Here is a 27267-nt window from a genome sequence, read left to right on the forward strand (position 1 = left end):
TGGCGGTATTCCAGAAACAAAGAAAGGCAGCGAGCGGCGAACAGTTGCCGCCGCGCGGAAGACGAAAACAGAGATCGATAGTATGTGTGATACCTGCTGCATTCCAGCGAGCCAGATCTCGCGTCCGTACTTCGCGATACCAAGAAAGCTCCGCCGGGCTGATGGAGGACGGCCAGTGCCCTATTTTGGCTCAATGATTCTAGGCATCGCAACTACTGAAATCTCCAGGAGTCCTTTGGAGGACTGGAATGGGCCGACGAGCAGGCAGGCCGTAGAAAGCAATAGGGTTGGCCGGAATAGAGTCTTGCGGCGCTGGCCCTAGTCCGATGTGATGGTTTGGGAATTGGAGGAGCAAGGGCCTGTGGATGGAGGTGTGGAGACGAATGCGGGCACCGATGCTGGTTCCCCAAGTCTGGGCAACCTTTTCATTCAGTTCTTCCTCTTGATCGATGACTATCTTCTTTGGGGGAGCATTTCTGGGTTTTCTGCGAAGGAGATGTCGGAAGAAAGTGGGTTTTTGGGGTTTAGGAGACTGAAAGGGTTTCTGATGTGACGGGTCTGATGCGGTTTCAGGTTTAAATAAGGAATTTTGTAAGGGAAATGATATGATAGAAAGGTGTTTCACAAATGAAAGGACGCGACCTTCATTAATAACATCGTTTCGAGCGATCGGCGCGTCGTTTTAGTCCCCTTCAATCAGTTACATCTTCGTGGGCCTGATTTCGGGGCCTGGAGGGGCAATGTTTGAGCCCAAAAGTATTTTTGGCAAGATCCTTTGGTGGATCTGATCCAGTGGGCCGATACCTACTGCCCAAAAATAAGCCTACTCGGGTTTGGGGTATAGCTTCGATTTCGTGATCCATAAGGAAGACGAAACCTTATTGGGATCGAGTAGCAGAAATTGAATAGGAAACTTCAATTAATAATCCTTCTAAGGCAAGGAGCAGTCGAAACCCTAGGTGTATAAATACAGGGTTAAGCGGCAAAGTAAAGGACCTCTCTCGAATCAATCAATCCCAGCAATTACAAAGCCTCCCCGGAGCAAACCTTCAACCTTGTTGAAACCCGGCGACCGTACTTCCAGTCCTAGTCTCTCCTAGCCGACTGCCAGTACTACTGCCATCGATACTACCAGCGAAGCAAGGGTAACGCCCTCGCAACCCCGCGAAGCTAAAGTCACGCTTTAGCAAAACCCGTGTTTTCTCCAAACTTCCCAGTGATTGCTCTGCTCAACCTACAATGTTGAGTATCGATTTGGTGACGCAAAGAGATCACATGCAAAGCCCTTATCCGTAAGGCAAGAAGTCATTTCTCGAAAGGCTAGAGAAGAATCCTGTGGCTAGGTTGGTGCTCTCCTCGTCCACAACGCCTGAAGAAGAAGTCAGGTCAAGGGACTCTCCGAAGCTAAAGTCAAGCTTTAGCAAAACCCGTGCTTTCTCCAAACTTCCCAGTGATTGCTCTGCTCAACCTATAATGTTGAGTATCGATTTGGTGACGCGAAGAGATCACATGCAAAACCCTTATCCGTAAGGCAAGAAGTCCTTTCTCGAAAGGCTAGAGAAGAATCCTGTGGTGAGGTTGGTGCTCTCCTCGTCCACAACACCTGAAGAAGAAGTCAGGTCAAGGGACTCTCCGACGACTGCACCCCACGGTGCTGGCACGCCTGCGCACACGCTCAAAAGAGACAGTTTGCATGCCAACTGGTTTTGGAGCCAAACAGTTACCACTCATTGTCAACATCCTCATAGGTATCCCAAAAGCGATCATAAATATCCTTTGGATACCTATAAATAGAGGGATCTGGCTCCTCTAAAGTGAGTTTTTATAAAGTTATGTAAAGTTAGTGTAATCTTCATCCTTTATTTGATCTGATGACAGTAAAATAACCATGTCATATACTACTACTCAAACAATTTTTTCTTCCCTAACTGTCCAACTTTATTAATGGCAAAAAAAAAAAAAAAACGCCATGAATCGTTTCAAAATCTGGGAACCCAAACAAATAATAAAGAAAGAACATGCTAAACTCTCTGGCCTCATCTTCTCTCTCTCTCTCTCTCTCTCTCTCTCTCTCTATCTCTCTCTATCTCTCTGTTTATCCTCCCTGTCATGATGATAGGCTTTTCATTTTTTTTATTGCTGATTATGATTTTGATTTCAACCTCCTCCTTTGGTTTGCAACTTTAAATCTTAGGGTTTGATGTTAATTCTGTTTCTTCTCCATGAAAGACTGATGCTGCAATTGCCCCTTTTCAATCTCAAATATATGGGTTTAGCAGTTGCACTTTTCTACCCATTTCCTTTCCTTTTTTACTTGCATCAGTAGTTTCACCTCTTTGATGATTGGTTCCTAATTAGCCTAAATATAATTCTCAGTCTCTGGCTTTTGATTTAATCGCTGGTGGACTTTATACATCTATAGGCGTACACTGAATTGTATTCCAATTGTCCTTGAAATGAAAGAATTTTATTTTGTTTGAAAAGGGAATAATTCATGATTTGATTTTCTTATATAACAATGGAATAACATTGAAGCCCAGAATATAGTGTACAGAGAACGAGCGAGCAATACTCACAGAGCAACCAGAACAATTAGGGCTAATCTTATTAGGCTGATTTAACGTTAGTCGAAAAGAAAATCGTTTAAGTGAGTATTAAGCCCTATAATTCTGTAAATGACAGTTTGGGAAGAAAAAATTGTATGAGTTGTATTTAGTGACGTGGTTATTTTACTGGCCGTTAGATTATATGAAAGATGAGGATTACACTAACTTTACAGAAACTCACTTTAGAAGAGTCAGATCCTGTTGAGTAATGGTCTAAATGAAATTGGACATATATACCTGTCCAATTGCATTACTCATAAATAACTTGGACTTGTCCAAACTCTCCTTTTCTTAAGTAATAATATTATGATTAAAACTGTTTATTTCTTAATCATTTTCTAAAGATAAAATAAAAAAATTATATAGTCATCGTGAATTTGTTCATTAGTTTTGGATGGCTAAATGATTGATCTGTATTTTGCTTCGTGTTTTGTAGAGACTTTTTAAAGAATAATCACTGATGTATACATGCTTTGGGCCAAGTACTGACTCGGTACTTGTAATTGTTAATCGTTCTAAAAGATTTCTCGATCTCCTAATTTGGAAGCCAATATAATGAATATATTAATAATTAATGGAATCGAAATATTCCCACAGCATGGAAGTCGTCTAAATTCCTACAGTACTCTATATTTTTCTATTTTTTTTGACCAAGTTTCTGTTCATTGATATAGAAGAGTTTATCATCTAGTGGCCAAAATATAAGAACTTTGTAGGGGCATTTTTGATTGTACGGCAGTGAAATCACCATGGTCGAACCTAAAATTTTGTCCCCTTTGTCTGAGTTAGCGAAGACTAGGCCCAGCAAACTTCAAAGGGTTAAAAATCCTAGGAAGCTTGCTGTTGTGTTCTTCCCGACAGCCTCCTTGTATATGCAGGCAGTGAATTGAACATTCCAAGAGAGGCTTGGCAAGATGCATGTGGCGTGGGAGCTAGAAAAGCATGAGTTTGAGAAGAAGAGGTTCCAGTAGTGTTGTATACTGGTTGAGATTTGTGAGATAAGGGGGTTTGGACAGAAGATGAGTTTGAAAGGATGGAAAACTATGGATGGATGTGGGAGAGAGGAAGCATGGGAGAAGAAGAGAGCTTGCTAGCACACCCCGTTCTGCCCCTCTGCTTGGTTAGTAACATAGCTATTTATATGCAATTCCAGCAGCTAAAGGAATCTTGGTGGAAGGTCTGTACTGCTGGGTAAAGAGATGGCTTGGGTTAAATGCATGTATTGGTTTTTGTAATGCCTCTTTGGCCTGTCAGGTTTTGTCTAAAGAAGATTGTGGAATAGGTTTGACAGATTTTCTGCCGTGAAATCTGCTGTTGGGATTATGGGATTATGCTATGTGGCTAGGATCAAGAATCCTATGTTTAGCATTTACTATTTTGTTTGGTTCTAAAGGATTTGGGCTTGGGTTTTTAGGCTCTTTCTCTTCTTCACTTACCCGTATTAAGAGTTAGGCCGTTGGGCATGAATTTTGGTCCAAAGTCCAAAATTATCAATGAGCCTAAAACTAATAACGGGTCTCATGCAATTCCGTTACCTTCCACACCACACCCATTCTTGTAAGCCCCAAGTGCGTGAATGTGGCTTGGGTCCACGTGTGTGGCGTGATGTTTGCGGGTGTAATTCCCCTCAAAATATGAATTGGGCCTTAAGGCATGAATTGAGCTTGTTAGCTGGATTTATGGGTGTCAACAAACTTCAAAACCAAAAGTCTACGACACACGGCTAATAAGAGATTTTTATTGGAACCTCCAAATTTACTCACTTGACCTCTATACTTTTTACACCTCTTATCAAATTTTCAAATACTAAATTTACTCACTAAACCTCACTAAATTTCCTCAAATAACCTCACTCATATAATTTGCAAACAAATTATTATCTTTAAAATAAAATATTTAGTCATTTCAATGATTTAATCACTCTATAAATATTAACTAAATATACATTTCTTAATCAAACTTGAGTTTCAAAAATTAATGTTTAATCAATAAGAAAATGCCATGAACTATTATGTTTTTTTTTTATATTTTTTTTCTATTTTAGCTGTGTAAAAAAAATCATTTGTTTTTATTCTAAAAAAAATCATTCTTTTTTTAATTTTTTTTCTATATTTTTTGTACCACGTGATTAATTATTTAAATTTTTTTAGTTTTTTTTTTTTATAGTTTTTTTGCAAATATAATGGATTGACTTACATTTAGGTCATAAATCATAAGAGGATTTATTTTGTTTTCCCTCACCAATATGCGTTCAACATATATATCATACATTTTTATGTCACATGATCTTAACCATATTTTAAATTCTTATTAAATATACATATATATGAATGCTTTAATGAATATGTAGTGAAATTGGAAAATAAAAATAGATAAGGAAAATAATAAGGAATACAATCTAATATTATTGAATTGGAAAGTCTACATAAAATAAATATAATATTTTTTTGGTATAATTATTATCCTTAATAGTCATTTTATAATAAGTTATATATGTCATTTAATAATTTATAATAGAGTGAGGTCAAGTGAGCATATTTAGAGGTCCCAATAGAAACTCTCGGCTAATAATTCAACTCAAATTTGTATAACCATTGCAAGTAGAGTTCGCTGAATGGTTCATTAATTAGTTCGTTATTAAAATTGTCCACCACTAGAGTTTGTCAATGATTTTAAAATATATAATATTATCCCGCCTTTTTTAACTGGTTCTTTCTCTTTGTCTCATTCTATCATTAGGTTTAACTACTAATTATTCTAGAATATTCAGTAATTTATTAAGGATTAAATACTTGTTACTCTTCAAACTTTTCGCTGAAAAACAGTTTAGTCCCTCGCCTTTTAAATTAAACTGGATAGTCCTTATTCTCTTTAATTCTCACACGATAAGTCCAAAATGTCTATTATACCCCTCACTTCATCTTTTTTCTATTTATTTTAATTATTTTCTCTCTTTTTCTATATTTCTCTATCTTTTTATTTCTTATTTTTCTGCTTCTCTCTCTTAGCTTTCTCTCTCTCTCTGCACTCCAAGCAACAAGCCGATCAAAATCCCAACCTTCTTTCAGTCAAATTCATCATCTGGGTATTCAACTTTGCCTTCTTTTCAATCAAAATTGCCATCTGGGTATTCAATTTTCTCGATCAAGAATTAGGGTTCGAAAAGGGCTATAAATCCATCTACGGCTACCAATTTGTGTTCTCTCGTCCGGTTACGTGAGATCGGCAACCAGCCCACTGCCACCGTCTCAATCAACTCACATTCGACTGAGACAGATGATCAAAACCAGAACGGCGATGTGAGCTTCGATTTAGGAAATAAGAAGATCAAATCAAAGGGGCGGTGATGATGAAGAGAATGCGATTGAATTGGATTTCAAATTCTAAAATTGACAAGAAGATCAAATCAAAGCACCACAACTTCCAGCTCCAATTCGAGCTCTTCTAGTTCAGTTTCTAGCAAAACCCAGTTGGCGAACTGTCTCCTCGGAAATGAGCCCCAGAGCTTCCGAGAGTGTTCGATCTAGTATCATGCCACATAATTGGAAGCCGGAGAATCAGAACCTTGGGCCGATCAAAATCTAAGCCCAACGACCTAATTGAGGTGGTGGTGGTGGTTTGGCGGTGAGGAAGGCGTAGCGGTGGGACTGGGTGATGTCGAGGAAAGGGTGTGGAGGATTAGGGTGGAGAGGGGTATGATACTGAGGTCGAAGAGGAGTGCGGCGTTGTTTGGGTGGACAATTGGGGGCTTTGGGAGAGGAACAGGCGCTGGTGAGAGATAGGCATGGTGAATGGCTATTACGGATCCGTGAATGGCAGTCGCTGCGGAGGGAGAAGAGGAAGAAGAAGAGGGGGGGGAGAGAACCAGAAAAACTAAAAAAACTAAAAGAAAAGAGAGAGAGAGAGAGAGAGAGAGAGAGAGAGAGAGAGAGAGAGAGAGAGAGAGAGAGAGAGAGAATAAAAAAAAAAAAAGAGGAAGTGAGGGGTATAATAGTCATTTTAGACCTATTATGGACCTATTGTGTGAGAATCAGAGAGAATAAGGACTATCCAATTTAATTTAAAATGTGAGAGACTGAACTGTTTTCTTGAGCAAAGTACTGGGTGTAACAAGTATTTAACCCATTTATTAATTTCGTATCTTCCAATTAAGCACCCAGTTGATGAGACCACCTAGATTAGGGATGGCAATGGGGCTGGTTGGGGATGGGGATCACAATACCATCCCCATCCCCGGGGTCATTCTCTACCCCCATCCCCGCCCCATCCCCAATAAAATTATATTGGGGATTCCCCATCCCCATCCCCATTAGGGACTAAACCTCCAAACCCGCCCCAAATCCCCAATAAGAATTTAATAAATAAAATATTTTTTTTCTCATATTGCCTTTTTTAAAATCAAAAGCTACAACAAATAAATTTAAAACATGATTAAATTCATAAATCATAATTCATTGAGTGCAAAAGTCAAAATACCATTAAAGTAAAAGTGTAACCATTAAAGTAAAGTAGTAAATGTATATATTTATGATTTATATTATAAAAAATAAATTAAAATATATATAGTTAAATATATGTATATATTATTGGGGCGGGTTTGGGGATGAAGATCACAATACCATCCCCGCCCCATCCCCAATCTTAGATAGCGGGGATTGGGGATCCCCATCCCCATTCCCCATTTGTCCCCGAATTCTCCCCCCATCAGGGGCGGGTATCCAATGGAGCTCCGCCCCTCTGGGGATTTTTGCCATCCCTAACCTAGATAGTAGACCTGTAATCTTTATGTCAAGTTGCATGTGTAGGGTTGGCGATTCTATATTTATATGTATATTTTTAAAGTTCGCGGATATATGCTGCCTATCATTGACTCAAATTAAAAAATAAAATAAAAAATAAAAAATTAATATACATTTAAAGATAAAATATTTGATGATCTTTTCTTTATTTTTTATTTTTATTTTTAAATAGAGTTGGTTTGGCTGTCTTCAAGTTTTTATTCATGAAATTGCAGAATACAAGAAGTAACAAAGAGCCAGGGCCGGACCTGACACGAGACCCAAGAGTCAGCTGACTCAGGCCCAAAAATCTAGGAGGCCCAAAATTTTTTTTATAGCTATTTATTATGTCCAATTGCCTTATTTGTTAGTACTTGTGAACATGTTAATTAACAGCACTCCCTTCTCCAAATAAAGGGAAAGAAACATAAGTTTAATGGGGCCACAAAAGGTTGGACATATTTATACGATGCTTGACATATATAATATAATATATAATGTTAGAGTGTTTACACCCATTCAGACATAAAAGAAAGAATACCCCATTATTAATTAATACTTGAAAGTGTACCAAAAAAAAAAATTTAATTAAATTAAAAACAAAACTAAAAACAGTAGAAGCCTAACTGATATAATACATCTTCGGATATATTATTTACTTATAATCTAAATATTTTTGGATATTACATGTTGTTTGTTGCTTTATTATCAGATTTTGAGTTTATAGCTTTAGTTCCAGATTTTTTTTTTAATACACACTACGATTTGAGGGCCCAACTCCTAGAGTTCGCCTCAGGTATGAAAATTTCAAGTCCGGGACTGCAAAGAGCCTGAACCTCATATTACAATAAGCATAAAGAGAACATCTCAGAACAATACCAGGAGTCTCCACTAAAACTATATATTCTGACAAACATCAACTAGCAAAGAGCTGTGTCACATCTCCACATTCAAGTTCCTAATATTCTTTTGTCACATATCAATATTAACAAAACCTTTGCTTGGTCACTGATGTGTTTAGGAGTAGCTCCTTTGACTACCTCAAACTTAAGAGTATTCAGTGCACCGAGTTGTACTAACAAATGGACAGCTGGCTAAAATTAAGTACATTTTTGTGTTGTTAAGAAAAATGTTGCTTATTAATATCAACAGCTGAAATCTGCTGGTTCTTTTGTTATGGTACTAAAATTGGATAAGCTGCATAATATATGGCACAATATTTACTGATTTGTGCACAACTGTAGGCTGGGATCTTAAAATTTATCTGATTTTCTGGAAGTATAGATCTGCAATGGCTCCTTTTCAATCACATCATGGGTCCGATTTATTAGCAACTCCAACAGCTTCCCCATATCTTGATTTTTCTCCACTTTAGGGAAACATTTAGTTGTTTTGCTCTAACAGATTCTCTATAATTATCCCTAACATAGAGATAGTGATGAGAGAGAAAACAAAATTTCCTATATTTACTGCAATCTGCAAAATTTTAGGGAATGGTTTAGGAAAGAATTATAGAATCAGTTACTGTTGGAGTTGGAGTATAAATTTATTTGGAAATTTTAATTTTTACTTCCCTATAATAGAGAAATTATAGGGAAGCTGTTGGGGATGCTTTTAGGCTCGAACGAACTTCCTAATGCTATAGTTGGATTAGAAGTGTGGATGATTGATTGTTATGCTTTTGGAAAGATGTCTTCGCTGTGATGAAGCATTAACTCCGGTGTTCTATGGCAGGAGTTTAAGAATAATGCATTAGCTCCGGCGTTTAACTTGACCACCCAGTTTCTAATGTTGGAATTGGTTTCTAGATGGCATGTGAAGGGGTTGTTGCGAATGAATTTTACATCGAAAAAGTGAAAAAGAACTATGGTTGATGATTGATTTGATAGCAATTGTAACAAGGTACGTATTTTGAATAGAATATAATTCAAATCTAACTACATGTGGTTAACTTGAGGACAATATCAAAATTGTGTTAAATGATAATAGAATCCGTGAGCCGTGAGAAAGTGTTTTGTGGAGCTCCTGTGAGAAATGGAAGGATGATATTATTTATGGCAAATAGTTATATTATATACCATCTCTTTGTGTAGTCACTGTAGTGGTAGTAATGTAGTATACAATCTAGAAATAAATGTCAAAAACGAAACACTCGGAGAATGGAGGCACTACAAAACTGTTAGGATTAAATTCAGTTTACTCCCCTGAGGTTTGGGGTTAACTTCATGTCAGTTTCTGTGGTCTCAATTTAATCATAATCATCCCTGAGTTTTTCAATTTAAGTCAGCTGTGTCCAATAATCCAAAGTGGACGTTAACTCTGAAGATGAGACCTATTTTTAGGGCTAAAATAGTCATTTCAAGCACATTTTGATTTTTTTTTAATTTAATTTTTTTTTCACCAATTACTTATAATGCCTAAAAAAAATTATATTGACCGCGGATGAAATCGAGTGCAGAACCTACGCCGAGAACAATTTGATTTGGATTTCACAAAATGCAATGTATCAATAGAGAGCTATATGTCTTTCAAATCCAAATCACAAAAATGATATCTATATAACTCTCCAATCTTGAAAGCTTGCCTTGCGAAGACGCAAATCCATCAGACGAAGCGCCTGACCCAAATCCAAACCTGATTCCAGATCGTGAATCGCTGATCACTACATCAAACACCAAAGAGACCTCGTGCTCATCAACGACTCAAACTCCAACCCAGACTCAACACTGTGGAATAAGGCTAGAATCGCTATGCTTCGCGATCAATTTGAGCTTCAATTGTATGAGTCAGGATCGAGATTTGGTTTTTGTTTTGCTGTTCTAACGATGTGAATTCGAAAGAGGAGTGGTTTGTGATGTTGGTTTGTGTTTAAGTGTAGTTATGTATTGGGATTTTGGTCATGCTCATTTTGGTGCAGACCTTGATATTGTTTCACGGCCTGAATCTGTTTCTGGGTTCTTGAATTTTTCTCATCCCAGTGTGCAATTTAGTGGCTCCTCTGACAACAACCCAGTACACTATCTGATCTTTCATCTAATTATCCCCAAGCATTATCTCAATCTCAGTCACCAAATTCTTCAAATCCCAATTTCTTGGTCAATTAATTAAAGATCCGAACATCATCTAAACTCCACCACCAATAGTGGATCCGATCATCAACAAGCCAATTGCCACAACTCGATTGCAAACCAACTGGAGATTGAACCCGTAGGAAATCTCAGAATTGGAGCTGTCAATAGAGAGAAACTCGGCCCCGAATTGAGGGAGAGAGATGTTGGGCAGAAGAGGATGGCAGGGGGAAGCTGTTGTCCTGATGTCGGCCATCGACAAAGTCCCCATTATCGGGTTCTCCACTTCAAATCTTCGATCAAACTCTTCGATTTTAGGGTTAATTAATGGGGGTTATCTGAAGAAGAAGAAGAAGAAGAAGAAGAAGGAGGAGGAGGAGGGAGGAGGAGAGAGAGAGTGCAAGGGGTCGAATCTAGTCGTGGAAGTTTTGTTTGTCTTGAAATGACTATTTTAGCCCTTAGAGTATGTCCCATCAACAGAGTTAATGTATACTTTGGACGGAATCTGAGAAATTGGATACGGCTAACTGAAATTGAAAAGTTCGGGACGATTTTGATTAAATTGAGACCATAGAGACTAACATGAAATTACCCCTAAACCTCAGGGGGTAAACTGAATTTAATCCAAACTGTTACTTATGAATGACTAGCTCCTAAATTTTTATAGATCTCCAATTGTGTGAGCAAAATGTAACAGTGTGTTACGTTCTGAGCTAAACAAATCTTCGCTAAGGGTCCACATCATTCTAGCCTTCTGGGTGAATTTTTGTACATTAAGAACATGCATTTATGCAACTATATATTAATTAGTTGCAATCCGTTCATGTCTTATTATTATTTTAACAAAACACCTCAAGTTCAATAGACAAAACCAGAACAGAATTTAGATCAAAAGCTAGGGGGGACATAGACCTTACCCTGCAAAGGACCAAAAAAAAAACAGAAGAAGAAGAAGAAGAATTACTAACTGATCAGCAGAACCTGTATTCATGAACAGATTTATTCCATAAGCCATACCAAGAGGAGCCACTTTGAGTGCCCCCATAGTTCTCAAGATGATCCGCGACCTGATTACCTTCCCGATAAATATGAGACATGCGACTGCGTTTTAGATAAATTAAGTTGCAATAACTGAGGGATGTACTCTGATCGACTCATTCTGAGACGTATCATCACAGTGGAATATCCTAAACCAGTTTCATTTCCTCTCTGCTTTGTTCGAGCCAGTTCTGTTGCCAAACACTCCTTCAGTTCCATCACTACCTGACTCATCATTGGCCTTTTGACGGGGTCTGGAGATATACATACCATTGCTATCTCCAAAACTTTCCACACATAGTTAGCATTTAGAGAGAATCTTGGATCAACAATACTGTAAATGTCTCCTTGCGCAAGCATGGAAGCAACCCATTGACTAATGTGAATTCTCTCAATAGCTCCTGATATAACAGGTCGGCTTGTGATAATTTCCAACAGCACAATTCCAAAGCTATAAACATCACTTTTCTCATTTAACCTGCTTGTTAGGTAGTACCTGCAGCAAAGCCAAACCATGCAACTCAAATCACAATGATTTCGCAAAATTACAACATTGGAATGAAGTTTGAAAAATAAAGATTTGAAAACTAATGATGATCGATCAGTAAACTAAAATTAATCTAGAAGTACTCCTTACTCAGGGTCAAGGTACCCGGGAGTACCAGCAACGCCAGTTGTTATATGAGTCACAAGGTCTGTAGGGAAATTTCTGGATAGGCCAAAATCAGATACTTTGGCTTGGAAGTTTTCAGTCAGCAAGATGTTTGCTGATTTCACATCCTTGTGAATTATAGGTGGCTTACAACCATAATGCAGATACTCCAATCCTGCATTTCAAAATTCATCACAAAAACTTCCAACAAAAAGAGGTAAAAACATGGACCAAAATCATTAATTAAGTTGCTGACCTTGTGCAGCGTCTACTGCTATTCGAAGTCTATCTTCCCAACCCAAAGTAGTGGAACTGTCATCTAAATCCATAGAAAGTAAATAAGAAATTCTGAATGTTAGTACTAAATAAGTTTAATTGCAGTCAAACCTGACAGATGTTCTTGTAAGTTTCCATTGGCCATATACTCGTACACGAGCCCTATATTTATTTCCTCATTGCAATATCCAACAAGGTTGGTCAAGTTTGTATGATGAACTCTCATCAGAAGATTAACCTGTAATTTAAGAGGTAATAATCACAACAGCTTAGTTTTATGTTGTTGAGCTCAAAAAGATTGCATTTGGTTATTTGGATAAACGTTTCTCTGCATGAAATTCTTGAACTGATGATGACGAAAGCATCTTAATGGCTACTTGAGTTTTGTCTATATAGCCATGAAATACTGATCAAAATGGTGAAAAAATGGTCAAAACTATGTACATCAAAATGGTCGATGGCAACAGTTGTAAGATTTTGATCAATTATAATTAACACTACTATATTCCCAGAAAACATTACATAAATAATCCTGAATAAATTATTGTTCATTGCGTTCAGTCAATAAACTCATATATTCTCATTGAACTCCGGATGATCATATAAAATAAGAGAAAAAACAAGTATGATTGATTGAAGTTGAAGAGATCATGAAATGGAACCAACGATTTTATCAAATTTATAACGAAAGCAGAAAAATGACTTATATTGTCCTTGTCAGTCTGCAATGAAGCACCCAACTTTAATCCAAAGAGAGTACTAGACTATAAGTACCATGAGGACATCTAGATTATAAAAATAGATACTGTATATAATTCCCAACAATGTAGTTTATAGGAATAAGTAAGAAAGAAATTTGAAGTTCAATAAAAGACTGGTGTGGTGTTTATGTTAATGGATTAAAGTTTCAACACATGATAAGGGGAGTTACTAAAAAACTTCGAAAGTGGTGGACTTGTGGTGTTCCAAGAAAAAGAGCAAACAACACACCTTAATGGAGTGAACCATCTTTCATTCTTTCAATCAGTCCAACTGGAACCAAGCCATTCAGATTGTTGTTCTCCAAGTTTCTGCAAAGGGAAATTATGCTCACCACACTATCTAACTAATGGTTTCAGTTTAATTAACTTCAAGACCAAATAACTTACAGGACTTTTAAATTTGACAATTGAAACAAAAATTCTGGAATAGGTCCGGTTAAGTTGTTGTTCGATAAATCCCTTAAATGAGTAGTTCAACTGGTTTAGAAAAGACTCTGCAAATGAAATACTGATCAAATGAAAGTGTACCTCGTCATTAGTTTGTTGGTGTGAGTCATCGTTCCCTATTAGGAATAGGCTACAAGGGAATATATTGTTGTAAATACTTACCTTGTATGTGTTGTAGTACAGTAGTACACAATAGTTGTAGTACGATTGTAATCTGTTTATATACACTACAGAATGGGTGTAATTTATTATTAGAAAAATCATTCTCTCAATACTGTCTTATTTGACTTGGTATCAGAGCAAAGATCCGAGAGGACTTTGTCTCTTATTTTCTACTTCCTAATTTCCTAGGTCGGGTTTTAGGGGTGTTGTTTCTCCCATCGCTGTCTCTCATCCAAGAACGACTATATTGTCTTCTTCTTGGATTTCAACATCATCAGACCAGTCACTTTCATCATCAGACCGGCTTCGTCTCCAGAACTAGACCGCCGTCGTATTCGTTGGTCAAGACCAGTCATCTTCTTCCTGCAACAGATCCGGCATCAAGATCAGATCGTTGTTTATTCCCCATCGAGTCCAGTCGGCTTCGTCATCTGTCATCAACCCAGTCGGCTTCGTCATCTGTCATCTGTCATCGCCGCCGTCATCTGTCATCAACCCAGATCGGCATCTTCCCATCGAGTCCAGTCGGCTTCGTCTTCCGCCCGAAACCGCCGCTGTCGTCTCTCATCAACCCAGATCGGCATCTCTCTTGGTTACCAGCCCAGAATCATCCCTCTTCCTCGATTTCCAGATCGGCATCAACGTTCTTTCTGTCCAGATCGGCTCCTGCAACCAATCTCGACCCAACCTTCTACGACCCGGCCCGAGCTACAAGGTGACCCGTGCAACCAGCCGAACCCGGATCAACCCGTGCAACAAGTCAACCCGACCCGACCCGTGTGCAACAGGATAAAAAAAAAAAAAAAAAAAAAAAAAAAAAAAAAAAAAAGGGTTCTTCACGTTCTATCCTTATTCCTTTTAAGTATCTGTCTGTTTTTTCCGCTGCATATTTTGTGTGATTATGCTGCTGTATTGTTGTGATGGGTGGTGATCAAAGTGAAGGTCAGAGTTCTAAGACCAATGAGGTTCAGAAAGTTGAGGTCTCTGTTAAGAGCTCAGAAGGTGGTTCTTTTGGTGGTACCAAACTCACTGGTACCAACTTCCGAACATGGAAGAAGATTATGTCTGTTTATCTTCGCGGGATACACAAGATGGGACATGTGACAGGAACAATCAAGGTTCCTCGTGAAGATGACATAGAAGCCTATGCTAAGTGGGAAGATGATGATGGGTTAGTAATGTCTATTTTATTTAGAGCCATGACTGATGATGTGCTACAGATGGTAGAGGAATGTGACACTGCTGAGGCAATCTGGAAAACGTTGGGAGATCTCTATACAAATGAGTCTGATTTTATACAGGTTCATGAACTGATGTGCAAAGCTGCAGGAATGCAACAGAATAGGCAACCAGTGTCAGTGTTTTTCACCAAACTGAAGAATGTATGGGCTGAAATTGATCAGAAGCGTCCCTGCAAGATCAAGAATCAGGAAGATCTTGTGTGGTACCAGAAGGAGAAGGAGCTAGAAAGGGTTCATGTCTTCCTGAGAGGGCTTGATGAGAAGCATAGCAGTGCCAAGGGAGAATTGCTCAGAATGACAGACCCTCCTAGTTTGAACACAGCTTTTACATACATCCGCAAGGATGAGTCTCAGCAGGAAAGTGTCAAACATGCACAGGTTGAAGTATCTAGCCTAGCCATTCAGGCCAAGTCACCTGCACCTTTCCTTCAGCAACAGAGTTCAGCCCCACTTCATCAGCAAGGTTTCCCGCACGGCTTCTCCAACCGTCCTCGTCCTCAATGCTCTTATTGCAACGATCTTGGGCATGTTCGGGAGACTTGTTGGAAGTTGAACCCACACCTTAAACCTAAAAAACAAGGTTATCGCCCAAAGGGGAAAGCAGCTGCGGTTCACTTGGTCCAAGAACCGGATTTCTATGGAGTGGCTGGCCAAGATCATCATACAGCAGGTGGAGCTACCCCTACAGCCTCTATAGCTGGTCGAGGTAAAATTGGTATGGCTTTACAGATTTCTAACTTTGTTGGTTCTGATACATGGATTATTGATTCTGGTGCCTCCGATCATATGACTTATGATAAATCATATTTTACTGAATTGTCTTCCCCATCAGTGTCCTATGTAACCAATGCCAATTGTGAGGCTTTTCCTGTGTTAGGGTCAGGGTCAGTGCGTCTTACTCCTACCTTAGAACTTCATAATGTGTTATATGTGCCTGACTTATCTCATCACTTGATATCTGTCCCACAATTGAACACTGAGTCTAAATGCTCTGTAACCTTTTATCCTATGTATGTGATTTTTCAGGATCTTCTCACCAGGGAGATAGTCGGTCGGGGGTATCTGAGGGGCCGGTTGTTCCATCTGGATCAGACATATGCAGGAGAGAAACCAGGAGCACCATCCCGAGCCGCTTTGACTTCGACTTCTGATAAGCTAAGTGAGATTTGGATGTGGCATCGCCGTTTAGGGCATCCATCTTTTAGTCTTATGAAGAAAACCATGCCTACTCTGTTTATTGGTGTGGATGAGTCAGTTTTACATTGTGAAACATGTGTCTTGGCCAAGAGTCATCGTACTACTTATTCTCCTAGTATTTCTAATAAAAGTGTTATTCCTTTTGAGTTGATTCATTCTGATGTTTGGGGACCTTCTAGAGAGCCTACTGTCTCGGGTATGCGATATTTTGTGTTGTTTATTGATGATTGTACAAGATTGTCATGGGTTGCTCTTCTTAAAACCAAAGATGAAGTCTTCCCCGCTTTTCAAACCTTTCGTAATCTTGTTCAGACACAATATAATAGCAACATTAAAGTCCTTCGTTCTGACAATGGGGGGGAGTATGTTAATCATGTGTTTCAAGAGTTTTTTCAAAACCATGGGATTGTTCACCAAACCACGTGTCCACAAACACCAGAACAAAATGGAGTGTCCGAACGGAAAAACCGTCATTTACTTGATATGGCTCGTGCCCTTCTTTTTAGTGCTCATATGCCTAAGTATCTTTGGGGCGATGCTATACATGCTTCCTCTCATCTAATCAATCGCCTTCCATCTAGTGTCCTTCAGGGCAAAATTCGGTTTGAGGTTCTTGCCTCTCATGTCTCCTTACCATCTTTTCACAATCTTCCAGCTCGTGTTTTTGGTTGTGTTGCTTTTGTCCATGTACCAAAAAATCAGAGGTCTAAGTTGGATGCCCGGGCCCTTAAGTGTGTGTTTGTTGGCTACGGAGGTCATCAGAAGGGGTACAAGTGTTATCATCCACCCACCAGAAAGTATTATGTCACTATGGATGTTACGTTCTTTGAAGACATGAGTTATTTCTCCTCTTCAGATACAGCTCTTCAGGGGGAGAATTCATATTTTGAAGAGCTATATCATGGAGAGGGGGAGGAATCAGAGAGAGAAGGAGAAGGCACACAGCCAGGAGGTATTTTGACGGATCCGGTTGAAACTATTAGCTCGCCTCCTCTAGTAGCAGAAGCACCAGTTCCCATCACTCAGAATGAGGTTGAAGACACAACTGCCCCTCCTGCCATCGCTTCTACCCCTGACCCACAGCTTCCTGGTACTGAAGATCATCCATTTGAGGTATGTCCATCCACTGATACTAGTAGTAGTGAGTCTAACGTTGAGCAATATGTGTTACCACATAGGACCACTCGAGGTCAATCAGCCAAAAGATATGAACCTACTCTTACTGCCAAATCAACATATCCAGTAGCCAACTATATGTCAACTAGGAGGTTGTCTAAGTCATATGCATCATTTGTGAATCAAATATCTGCTGTATCAGTACCTAACAAAGTGCAGGATGCATTGGGGGATCCAAAGTGGAGGAAGGCTATGGATGAAGAGATGGAGGCGTTGCAGAAGAACAGTACTTGGCAACTTGTGCCTCCACCACAAGGCAAGAAGGCTGTAGGCTGTCGTTGGGTGTTTACCGTGAAGCATAATGCAGATGGATCAGTGAATCGATTCAAAGCACGTCTTGTAGCAAAGGGATTTACTCAGACATATGGTATAGACTATGATGAAACTTTTGCTCCTGTTGCCAAGATGAATACTATTCGGGTTCTGCTCTCGTTCGCTGCTAGTTTAAACTGGCCACTCCGACAGTTTGATGTCAAGAATGCATTTCTTCATGGAGAGTTAGCCGAGGAAGTATACATGAGCCTCCCACCAGGATATGTAGTTGCTTCTCCTGGTGAGTTTGTATGCAAATTGAGAAAGTCTCTGTATGGTCTCAAACAGTCACCTCGTGCTTGGTTTGGAAGATTTTCACAGTTCATGCGGAAGGTTGGTTACAGGCAGAGCAACTCAGACCATACCTTGTTTCTCAAGCATCAACAGGGGAAGGTAACAGCTCTAATTATCTATGTGGATGATATGGTAATTACTGGTAATGACACTGTTGAGATGGATAGACTGCAGAGACAGCTAGCTTCTGAGTTTGAGATGAAGGATTTGGGTGAGCTTAAGTACTTCTTAGGAATTGAGGTAGCCAGGGGGAGAGAAGGAATCTATCTGTGCCAGAGGAAGTATGTTCTTGACTTGTTGACAGAGACAGGTTTATTAGATTGTAGACCTATTGATACTCCTATTGAGCAGAACCATGGTTTAGCTGAGTATCCAAATCAGGTACCTACTGACCGAGCTCGCTATCAGAGGTTAGTTGGGCGCTTGATTTATTTGGCTCATACCAGACCTGACGCTGCGTATGCAGTGAGCGTGGTGAGTCAGTTCATGCATAATCCGAGTGAGAGTCACATGGATGCTGTTATGCGAATTCTGAAGTACTTGAAGTCAGCTCCAGGTAGGGGAGTACTATTTTCTAAACACAACAACGTTCTTGAGGTTTGTGGCTTCACAGATGCAGATTGGGCTGGAAATATCACAGATAGGAGGTCGACATCAGGTTACTTTACCTTTGTGGGAGGTAATTTGGTTACATGGAAGAGTAAGAAACAGAAGGTTGTGGCACGTTCTAGTGCTGAGGCGGAGTATAGAGGTATGGCTCACGGAGTGTGTGAATTGTTGTGGCTGAGAAATCTGTTACGTGATCTAGGTTTCATACTCAAAAATTCCATGCAGTTGTATTGTGACAACAAGGCAGCTATTGACATATCACAGAATCCAGTACAGCATGATCATACTAAGCATGTGGAGGTTGATCGTCACTTTATAAAGGAGAAGCTAGATGCCAAAATCATTAGCTTTCCTTTTGTTCCAACTGAAGAGCAACTTGCAGATGTACTTACCAAAGGAGTTTCCAGGAAGGCGTTTTATGACTCACTAAGCAAGTTGGGCATGGTTGATGTATATGCGCCAACTTGAGGGGGAGTGTTGGTGTGAGTCATCGTTCCCTATTAGGAATAGGCTACAAGGGAATATATTGTTGTAAATACTTACCTTGTATGTGTTGTAGTACAGTAGTACACAATAGTTGTAGTACGATTGTAATCTGTTTATATACACCACAGAATGGGTGTAATTTATTATTAGAAAAATCATTCTCTCAATACTGTCTTATTTGACTGTTTGGTCATTCATTAATTTTGACAGACAGTAAGACGAAACAAACTTACAAAGTCTGTAGCATTGTGAGATTGGACATAGAAAGATCAATCTCCCCTGTTAGTCCACTTGAGGACAAGTTTCTGATTACATGTTCCGGAGCTTAATAAGACATGTAAGTCATAGTTTAATTGATAATCGGTAAGCTAATTTGTATGAAGAGATACTCACAAGGATATGATTCTTAGGGCCTGATCACTTTTCAGATAGCTACAGTTTAGACCTTGCCATGAGTAAACTTGAGGGGCACAAGGATCTCCTTGCCAGTTTCTTCTGATTTTATAAGATGACTTGAGTTGTGTGATTGCAGCAACTAATATTTTTCATATGCATGAAAACAGAAAAACTGACATCAAATTATGTTGAAGGGTAAGACATTAATTTAATTAATCGTAACTTGTGAAAGCTTGCATAAGGAATTAGAATTTTTTTACTTACCATCTCCTTGACTTGTATCTAATTCTACGAATTTTTTCACCTTATAAATCTCAAAAGCATTGAGGATGGGTGGAAGGGTGGAATTCTCAGCCTTGAAGATTGAAATGTCTTGTCCTCCGCTCATTGCTTTACTACTGTAACTAGTAGCTGGGTACATGTACTCCAAAGCAAATAGGTCATTTTAGATTTTCCATTTTTGGTTATGTATTGAAATCTAGTCTGGTTTGGTTGGAGCTTTTCAACTTCTGTGAAATGCATGAAAATATAATATTCTGCACTTTGATCAGTAGGCTGCCAACAAAAATTCAAGGACTCATTTACATTTTTTGGCTTGATGGCAGTACTCATAACAACAGATGGTAATTCAAAGCTGTTCTGATTGTCAGGGTCAATGGTGGATGAAGTATTTAATTGTTCCCAATTGTCGAGGCTTTCGTAGATATACCAGAAGCGATCATGAACATCCTCTGGATACCTAATATAGATAATTAGATATTTCATCAGTACATATATAGCACATCAAATCAAAAAGTTCAGGAATTGCAAATGTGTATATTATGTAATATAAATAATCACCTGTATCCCCTCGTATTAACCATTAGACCTGTGTCATACAGCCATTCAAGTGCCAAGGATCCCACTTGTGCTTCATACGATTCATTAGATAAAGGCCTCAGCTCTATCCCTGATATAAATGGAACCCCAAAGCCTGTGTTCACAAGACAAACATGTACATTTGAGACTCCATCAGGTACAAAATGTATAAGCTCCTTGTTTATGTCTGTGGATGCATCATCAAAAGTCACTGAATCCCACAAATTAGCACCAAAATGAAGTTCAAATTCTGGTGATTTATCTTGACCATCATAGTTCCCGTAATAGAAACATGCTCGGATCAAATACTTGCTGCGACTTATAACATTTATTTTGTAGCAGTTCCTTATCCCTTCGGGAAACATCCTAAGAGACTCGTATGGCTGCTGCTTCTTATCTCTGTATTCAGGAAATACCATCTTAATTTCACCAGTGTCAATGAAGTTGGCATCTGATGTATAGTTAATGCCGGTTGTCATTTCAATATAGCTTGAATTTTCTGCCGGGAGTCCACAATCTATGCTAATGAACCCTGACACATATGGATCATCTATATGTGTTATCGATAAGAGATGAAGAGAGGCCTAGCTTTGGCCTGTATAAAATATAAATGCATGTATATATATACTTTACACTACTAGCAAAACAACAATTACCCACGGATTTTAATCTGTGGGTAATAAGACTATCTCACACGGATTTCAGTGTGTGATAGCTTTTACCCACGGTGCACGCACAGATTGGTATTACCGTGTGGTTTGGAGGGGGGGTAATGCTCATCAGCCACGGATTATGTTGTCCGTGTGAAATACTTACGTGGGCCCCACTATAATTCCACAAATATAAATTACCGGAATTAGCTGCAATCCGTGTGAACAACTCTATTTCACACGGATTTCTGTGCCAAATACGTACTTATCTCACACGGATTTCTGTGTCAAATACATACCTATCTCACACGGATTATTTTGTCCGTGTGAATATTAGAAGTGGGCCCCACTATCTTTCCGTAAATATAGATCACCGTAATGGAATGCATCCGTGTGAACAACTCTATTTCACACGGATTTCTGTACCAAATACGTACCAATCTCACACGGATTTCTGTGTCAAATACATACCTATCTCACACGGATTTCTGTGTCAAATACTTTTACCCTAACTCTCACTGATTTCTGTGTGTAAAAGTAACAGCATGTTAAAAAAAAAATTTCTGCTAATTAATTTGCAACCTAAACATAATAATACTTTTATTTTTTATTCAAAAAAATACTTTTATTTTTCTACAATTTAAATATATTACAAATATTTACAATAAAATGAACAAATCCACAACTCAATCGAAAATATTCAAACTTTACATTCATAGCAAGATATTTTTTTACATTTCATACCAATGCTAATTAGAATAAAAATTAGTACATGATCATCAACAATGCAAGTACTACTAATTTCATTGTCTGCCCAAGCTGCAACATTCCAAGTGAAATGTGAAAAGTTTGGATGAGAGCTTGACATAACCGAACTTTGTCTTCGATTACCGGTATTCGTCTGTATGGCAACCAAGACAATGTCATAGAGTAACACGTCTCAAGCAAATTGAAAATCAATATAGGTAGGTAGTTTCTGCAAGACCCACATTTGTGACAGTCCTACGATCATCATATCAAAATTACAAGTCTAACGGATGGTCCGATCTTCACATATCACAAATCGAACTATCAAAATCGATCGAAATTGTAAAATTCACAACTAAATCATACGATATCCAAAATTCACATGCTATATATCAAAATGATCGTATCGACATGTAGAATCTAAAAATGAGCAGAAACTTCTCTTGGGACCCCCAGAACTGGCCGAAAAAGGTCGCCGGAGTTACTGGCAGATCCGCCGCCGACCACCTCCAATGGTGTTGGGGCCGGGCTTCTCCGCTTCGTTTCATCATTTTGAGAAACATTTATAACTAGCACGAAGTCAGAAAATGAGTAAAAGTGATCGAAAATTACCAAAACAGTCCGGTTTGGCCGGAAAAACTGCAGTTTCCGATAGATGCTCCGTTCAACGTAAAAACGGTTGCTTCGGGTCCGGTCCTTCTTTCTGCATGTTCTACTCCTTGATACTAGTTCAACAAACTAAAGAACTCGAGTTTTGGTGGCCGGAGATAGGAGAAATCTCGGTTTGAACCAAAACGGCCGAAAATGGAAACGTGGTTACCGCCGCCGATACAGGCCGTGCCGCCGCTCAAGGCTACCACAGGCAGCTGCACAAGGAATATACGAAGCTGTAGGATGTGGTTTGGCGTCAAACGGTGGCCGGAGGAGGGAGAACGGAGCCGGAGACTCCATGCTCTGTTTTCAGCTCGGGGAGAGGAGAGAGAGAAATAGGGATCGATATGCTTCAGATTTGGATCAATATGCTGGTTATAAGCGGAATTGCCACGGATATCCGTGTGAAATACATTTAACCTTGCTACTGATATCCGTGGGTATGGCTCAGTAATCCACAGAAATCCGTGTGTAGTACTACGGGAGGGAAATTGAATTTATTCCAAAAAAGTGAGCGGGAAAAAAATTTACCACGAAAATCCGTGTGAGCTACATATCTGTTAGTATTTCACACGGATTTCTGTTGGTATTTCTATTTCACACGGATTTCTGTGGCTTTTAAGTACAGTAAATCCATGTGTGTTGTTATTTTGTGGAAAATTTTCTGGTTTTAAGTAGCATTATACACAGATATCTGTGTGTTTATAGTATTGCACACGGAAATCCGTGTGAAATACATTTACCTTTGCTACGGATATCCGTGTGTATGTACTTAAGAAATCCACGGAAATCCGTGTGTAATACTACTACGGGAGGGAAATTGAATTTATTCCAAAAAAGTGAGCGGGAAAAAAATTTACAACGAAAATCCGTGTGAGCTACATATCTGTTAGTATTTCACACGGATTTCTGTTAGTATTTCTATTTCACACGGATTTCTGTGGCTTTTAAATACAGTAAATCCCTGTGTGTTGTTATTTTGTGGAAAATTTTCAGGTTTTAAGTAGCATTATACACAGATATCTGTGTGTTTATAGTATTTCACACGGAAATCCGTGTGAAATACATTTAAATTTGCTACGGATATCCGTGTGTATTTACTTAAGAAATCCACGGAAATCCGTGTGTAATACTACTACCGGAGGGAAATTGAATTTGTTCCAAAAAAGTGAGGGGGAAAAAATTTATCACGAAAATCCGTGTGAAATACATATATATTTACCACTGATTTTCTTGTGTATTTATCTTGGTAATATATAACTGTCATGTTAATTATTGTTTACACTGAATTCTGTCTCTATTCTATTTTTTTCACACAGAATTTAGTAACTAATTTTTCATTTCACACAGATATTCGTGTGTTGCTCATTTCACAGATAATTCTGTAATAAACACTTGTTGTAACGGAATTCTGTAGCTAATAGAGTTTTTCACACAGAATTCTGTAGCGAATGGTTCTTTTCACACGGATTTCTGTGTGTGTTACTTATTTCACACAGATGTCTGTATCAAAAACCGGTCAACCCTTTAAACGCTACTACTTCCCTAAGGGGAGCCGACCCTTGAGGAGATAAAATTTCAGAAATTTTTACATTACTTGATATAGCTTCTACCCATGAGAGCATGAGAGTTTACAGATCAAAAAAATAAGTTACGAGTGAGCGGTTATGAGCATATTAGTTTTATGTAGTCTTTAAAATTTAGAGTTGACCTACTAGATCGAAACCCAAACGACGACGAAAATAGCTGAAATTTTGAACACAACCATTTATTCTTATCATGATAACATCCTACGGTCGATTTTGATAAAGTCTATTTCCTACGCATTGTTGCTTATGGAAGGTATATTTTTCATTATAACTAATAAACTAGTTATACCACATTAGTAGACATATAAGAATTTTGTGCAATCCAAAAAATAAAAATAAAAAATTGATAAATTTGACATTACTCATCTATTTATAGTGTATTAATAGGTACGGTGTAAAAAAATTAACTCAATCTGCCGTTCTTTCAATATCAAATAAGTGGTGAACTTTATATACACATATACTTTTTCACACGGAATTCTGTAGCTAATTTTTCTTTTCACACGGATATCCGTGTGAATAGGTTTTAGTTTTTACACAGACATCAGTTACTGTTGTTTATTCACACGGATTTCTGTGTGTAGTCTCCTTTTTCACACGGAATTTTGTAGCTCATTGTTCTTTTCACACGGATTTCTGTGTTAACATTTCACACAGATATCTGTGTGTATTACTCATTGCACACAGATGTCTGTACCAAAAACTGGTCAACCCTTTAAAGGCTTCTACTTCCCTAAGGGGAGCCGACCCTTGAGGAGATAAAATTTCAGAAATTTTTACATTACTTGATATAGCTTCTACCCATGAGAGCATCAGAGTTTACAGATCAAAAAAAAAGTTAGGAGTGTGCGGTTATGAGCATATTAGTTTTATGTAGTATTTAAAGTTTAGGGTTGACCTACTAGATCGAAACCCAAACGACGACGAAAATAGCTGAAATTTTGAACACAACCATTTATTCTTATCATGATAACATCCTACGGTCGATTTTGATAAAGTCTATTTCCTACGCATTGTTGCTTATGGAAGGTATACTTTTCATTATAACTAATAAACTAGTTATACCACATTAGTAGACATATAAGAATTTTGTGCAATCCAAAAAATAAAAATTGAAAATTAATAAATTTGAGATGGGTATTTATAGCGTATTAATAGGTATGGTGTAAAAAAATTAACTCAAATTAAAGCCATTATTTCAATATCAAATAAAGTGGTTAACCTTATATACATCGATACTTCCCTAAGGGGAGTTAAACCACAAGGACATAAATTTTACAAAATTTTTACATTATTTGGTATACCTCATATTCATGAGAGTATGAGAGCTGACAGATCGAAAAAATAAGTTGCGAATGAGCGGTTATGAGCATATTAGTTTTATGTGGTATTTAGGGTTAAGGGTTGATATAGTAGATCGAGACCTAAACGATAACAAAAATAGCTGATATTTTGACCATAACTATTTATTCTAATCATGACAACATCCAACGGTCGATTTTGATAAAATCTATTTGCTCCACATTGTTACTCATTAAATGTATACTTTTCTTGACAACTAATAAACTAGTTATACCACATTAGTAGACATATAAGAATTTGATGCGAACCAATAAATCAAAATTGAAAATCAATAAATTTGACATTACCCATCTATTTATAGTGTATTAATAGATATTGTGTAAAAAAATTAACTCAATCAGCCGTTATTTCGATATCAAATAAATGGTCAACCTTATATACACCTATATTTTTTCACACGGAATTTTGTAGCTAATTGTTATTTTCACACAGATATCCGTGTGAAAATGTTTTAGTTTTTACACAGACATCAGTTACTATTGTTTATGCACACGGATTTCTGTGTGTAGTCTCCTTTTTGGCTTTTTCACACGGATTACTGTTTCAACATTTTCACACGGAAATCCGTGTGTATTACTCATTTCACACAGAAATCTGTATCAAATACTTATTGTAACGGAAATCCGTCCCTCCATAATTTACATAACATAAAAAATTAATGATTTCAAAATAAACTAATTTATAATACATACAGAAATCCGTGTGAATTGTTTTTCACACAGATATCCGTGTGAAAATGTTTTAGTTTTTACACAGATATCTGTGACTGTTGTTTATTCACACGGATATCCGTTGATATTGTTATTGTATAAATTATTGTGGGCCCCATTATGCTCATTTCACACGGATTTCTGTCAGTATTTCTATTTCACACGGATTTCCGTGGCTTTTAACTACAGTAAATCCGTGTGTGTTGTTATTTTGCTAGTAGTGTTAAATTATGTTGATAACTAACATTTTCCTTATAACAGGGAACTCATACCTGATTGATCCTGGGCATGAACTAGGAGCTTAAGATTAAGAGCAAAACCACCGAGCAGTAAAGCTGCAAAGACCAACAAATCTTCAATGTCCCCCACATCCTTGATTAGACTTGGTGCAAAACAAGAAGCAATAAAGTAAAAGCTATTTATGGTCAGTGGATATCGCATCAGCATATAGAAGCAAATCTTTTCCGAGTCACGTCTATATGTCTTTGCTTAAGTGATTGAAACCAGAGTACATTTCCAAATCAAAGAATATTATATAGAGGAAAGATCGGTGAGCGATGATCATGATCAACAGATCCACATTTGAGTCTTTGACACAGTCTGGATTGGAACTACAGACTGTACAGCCAAGTCAAGGTATGTACGTACGTACATTCATCCAAAAATACATAAAGAAACTGTGGTATATCTAGTTCATGATAGAGTTAGGTATCGTGATCTTTGGCCAATTGAAAAGCCAAATTAAGCAAGGAAGTACATTCCATGCCACAAACAAGACAATTGACCTAGCTATAATAGCAGCACATGCAGTTTGCTACCAAGTTGACAAGCTAGCTGAAGACCTTTTCTAGCAACCAAATAAGAAATAGTAATTAACAAAACCTGTCAGAGTTCCCCTAAATGATACACCAAGTTGCAATCCCATCTCTAAATGCTATAGTTTAATGTTTAGTTAGCAGAGTCAAATCAATGCATGGTGTTGTCCTTTAGTTGGAGGAGCCATGGTCATTTTTTTTTCTTTGGTAACAGTTGGACATATCAAATTAAGCAAGAGCAATCTAAGCAAGCCCCTCAAGTATAGATTCTGATAGTTTAAAATATTTCAGTAACACTTCGGTTACGCCCACGGCTATACCTCACCCAACATCATGTCCCAAAGAACCAAGCCTATGGACCACAATATTATTTAAGGCTGCATTTC

At 38.1% G+C, this 27267-nt stretch overlaps 1 protein-coding gene and 1 pseudogene across 1 annotated transcript; both read right to left on the reverse strand.

Moving 5' to 3' along the window:
* LOC112184640 overlaps positions 1 to 1790 on the reverse strand; it is a 32404-nt pseudogene extending 30614 nt beyond the window's left edge.
* A 9633-nt stretch (positions 1791 to 11423) lies between these two features.
* LOC112189287 (probable LRR receptor-like serine/threonine-protein kinase At1g51880) lies at positions 11424 to 26507 on the reverse strand. Its single transcript, XM_040513497.1, is given in 14 exon segments — positions 11424 to 11433; positions 11528 to 11986; positions 12128 to 12317; positions 12399 to 12461; positions 12530 to 12658; positions 12747 to 12824; positions 13424 to 13488; positions 13567 to 13638; positions 19337 to 19408; positions 19497 to 19638; positions 19764 to 19928; positions 19931 to 20238; positions 20340 to 20889; positions 26339 to 26507. Coding segments are annotated over 14 exon segments (2472 nt in total).
* Positions 26508 to 27267: the final 760 nt, after the last annotated feature.

This window comes from Rosa chinensis, chromosome 2 (genome assembly GCF_002994745.2).
Source record: "Rosa chinensis cultivar Old Blush chromosome 2, RchiOBHm-V2, whole genome shotgun sequence".
Lineage (NCBI taxonomy): Eukaryota > Viridiplantae > Streptophyta > Magnoliopsida > Rosales > Rosaceae > Rosa > Rosa chinensis.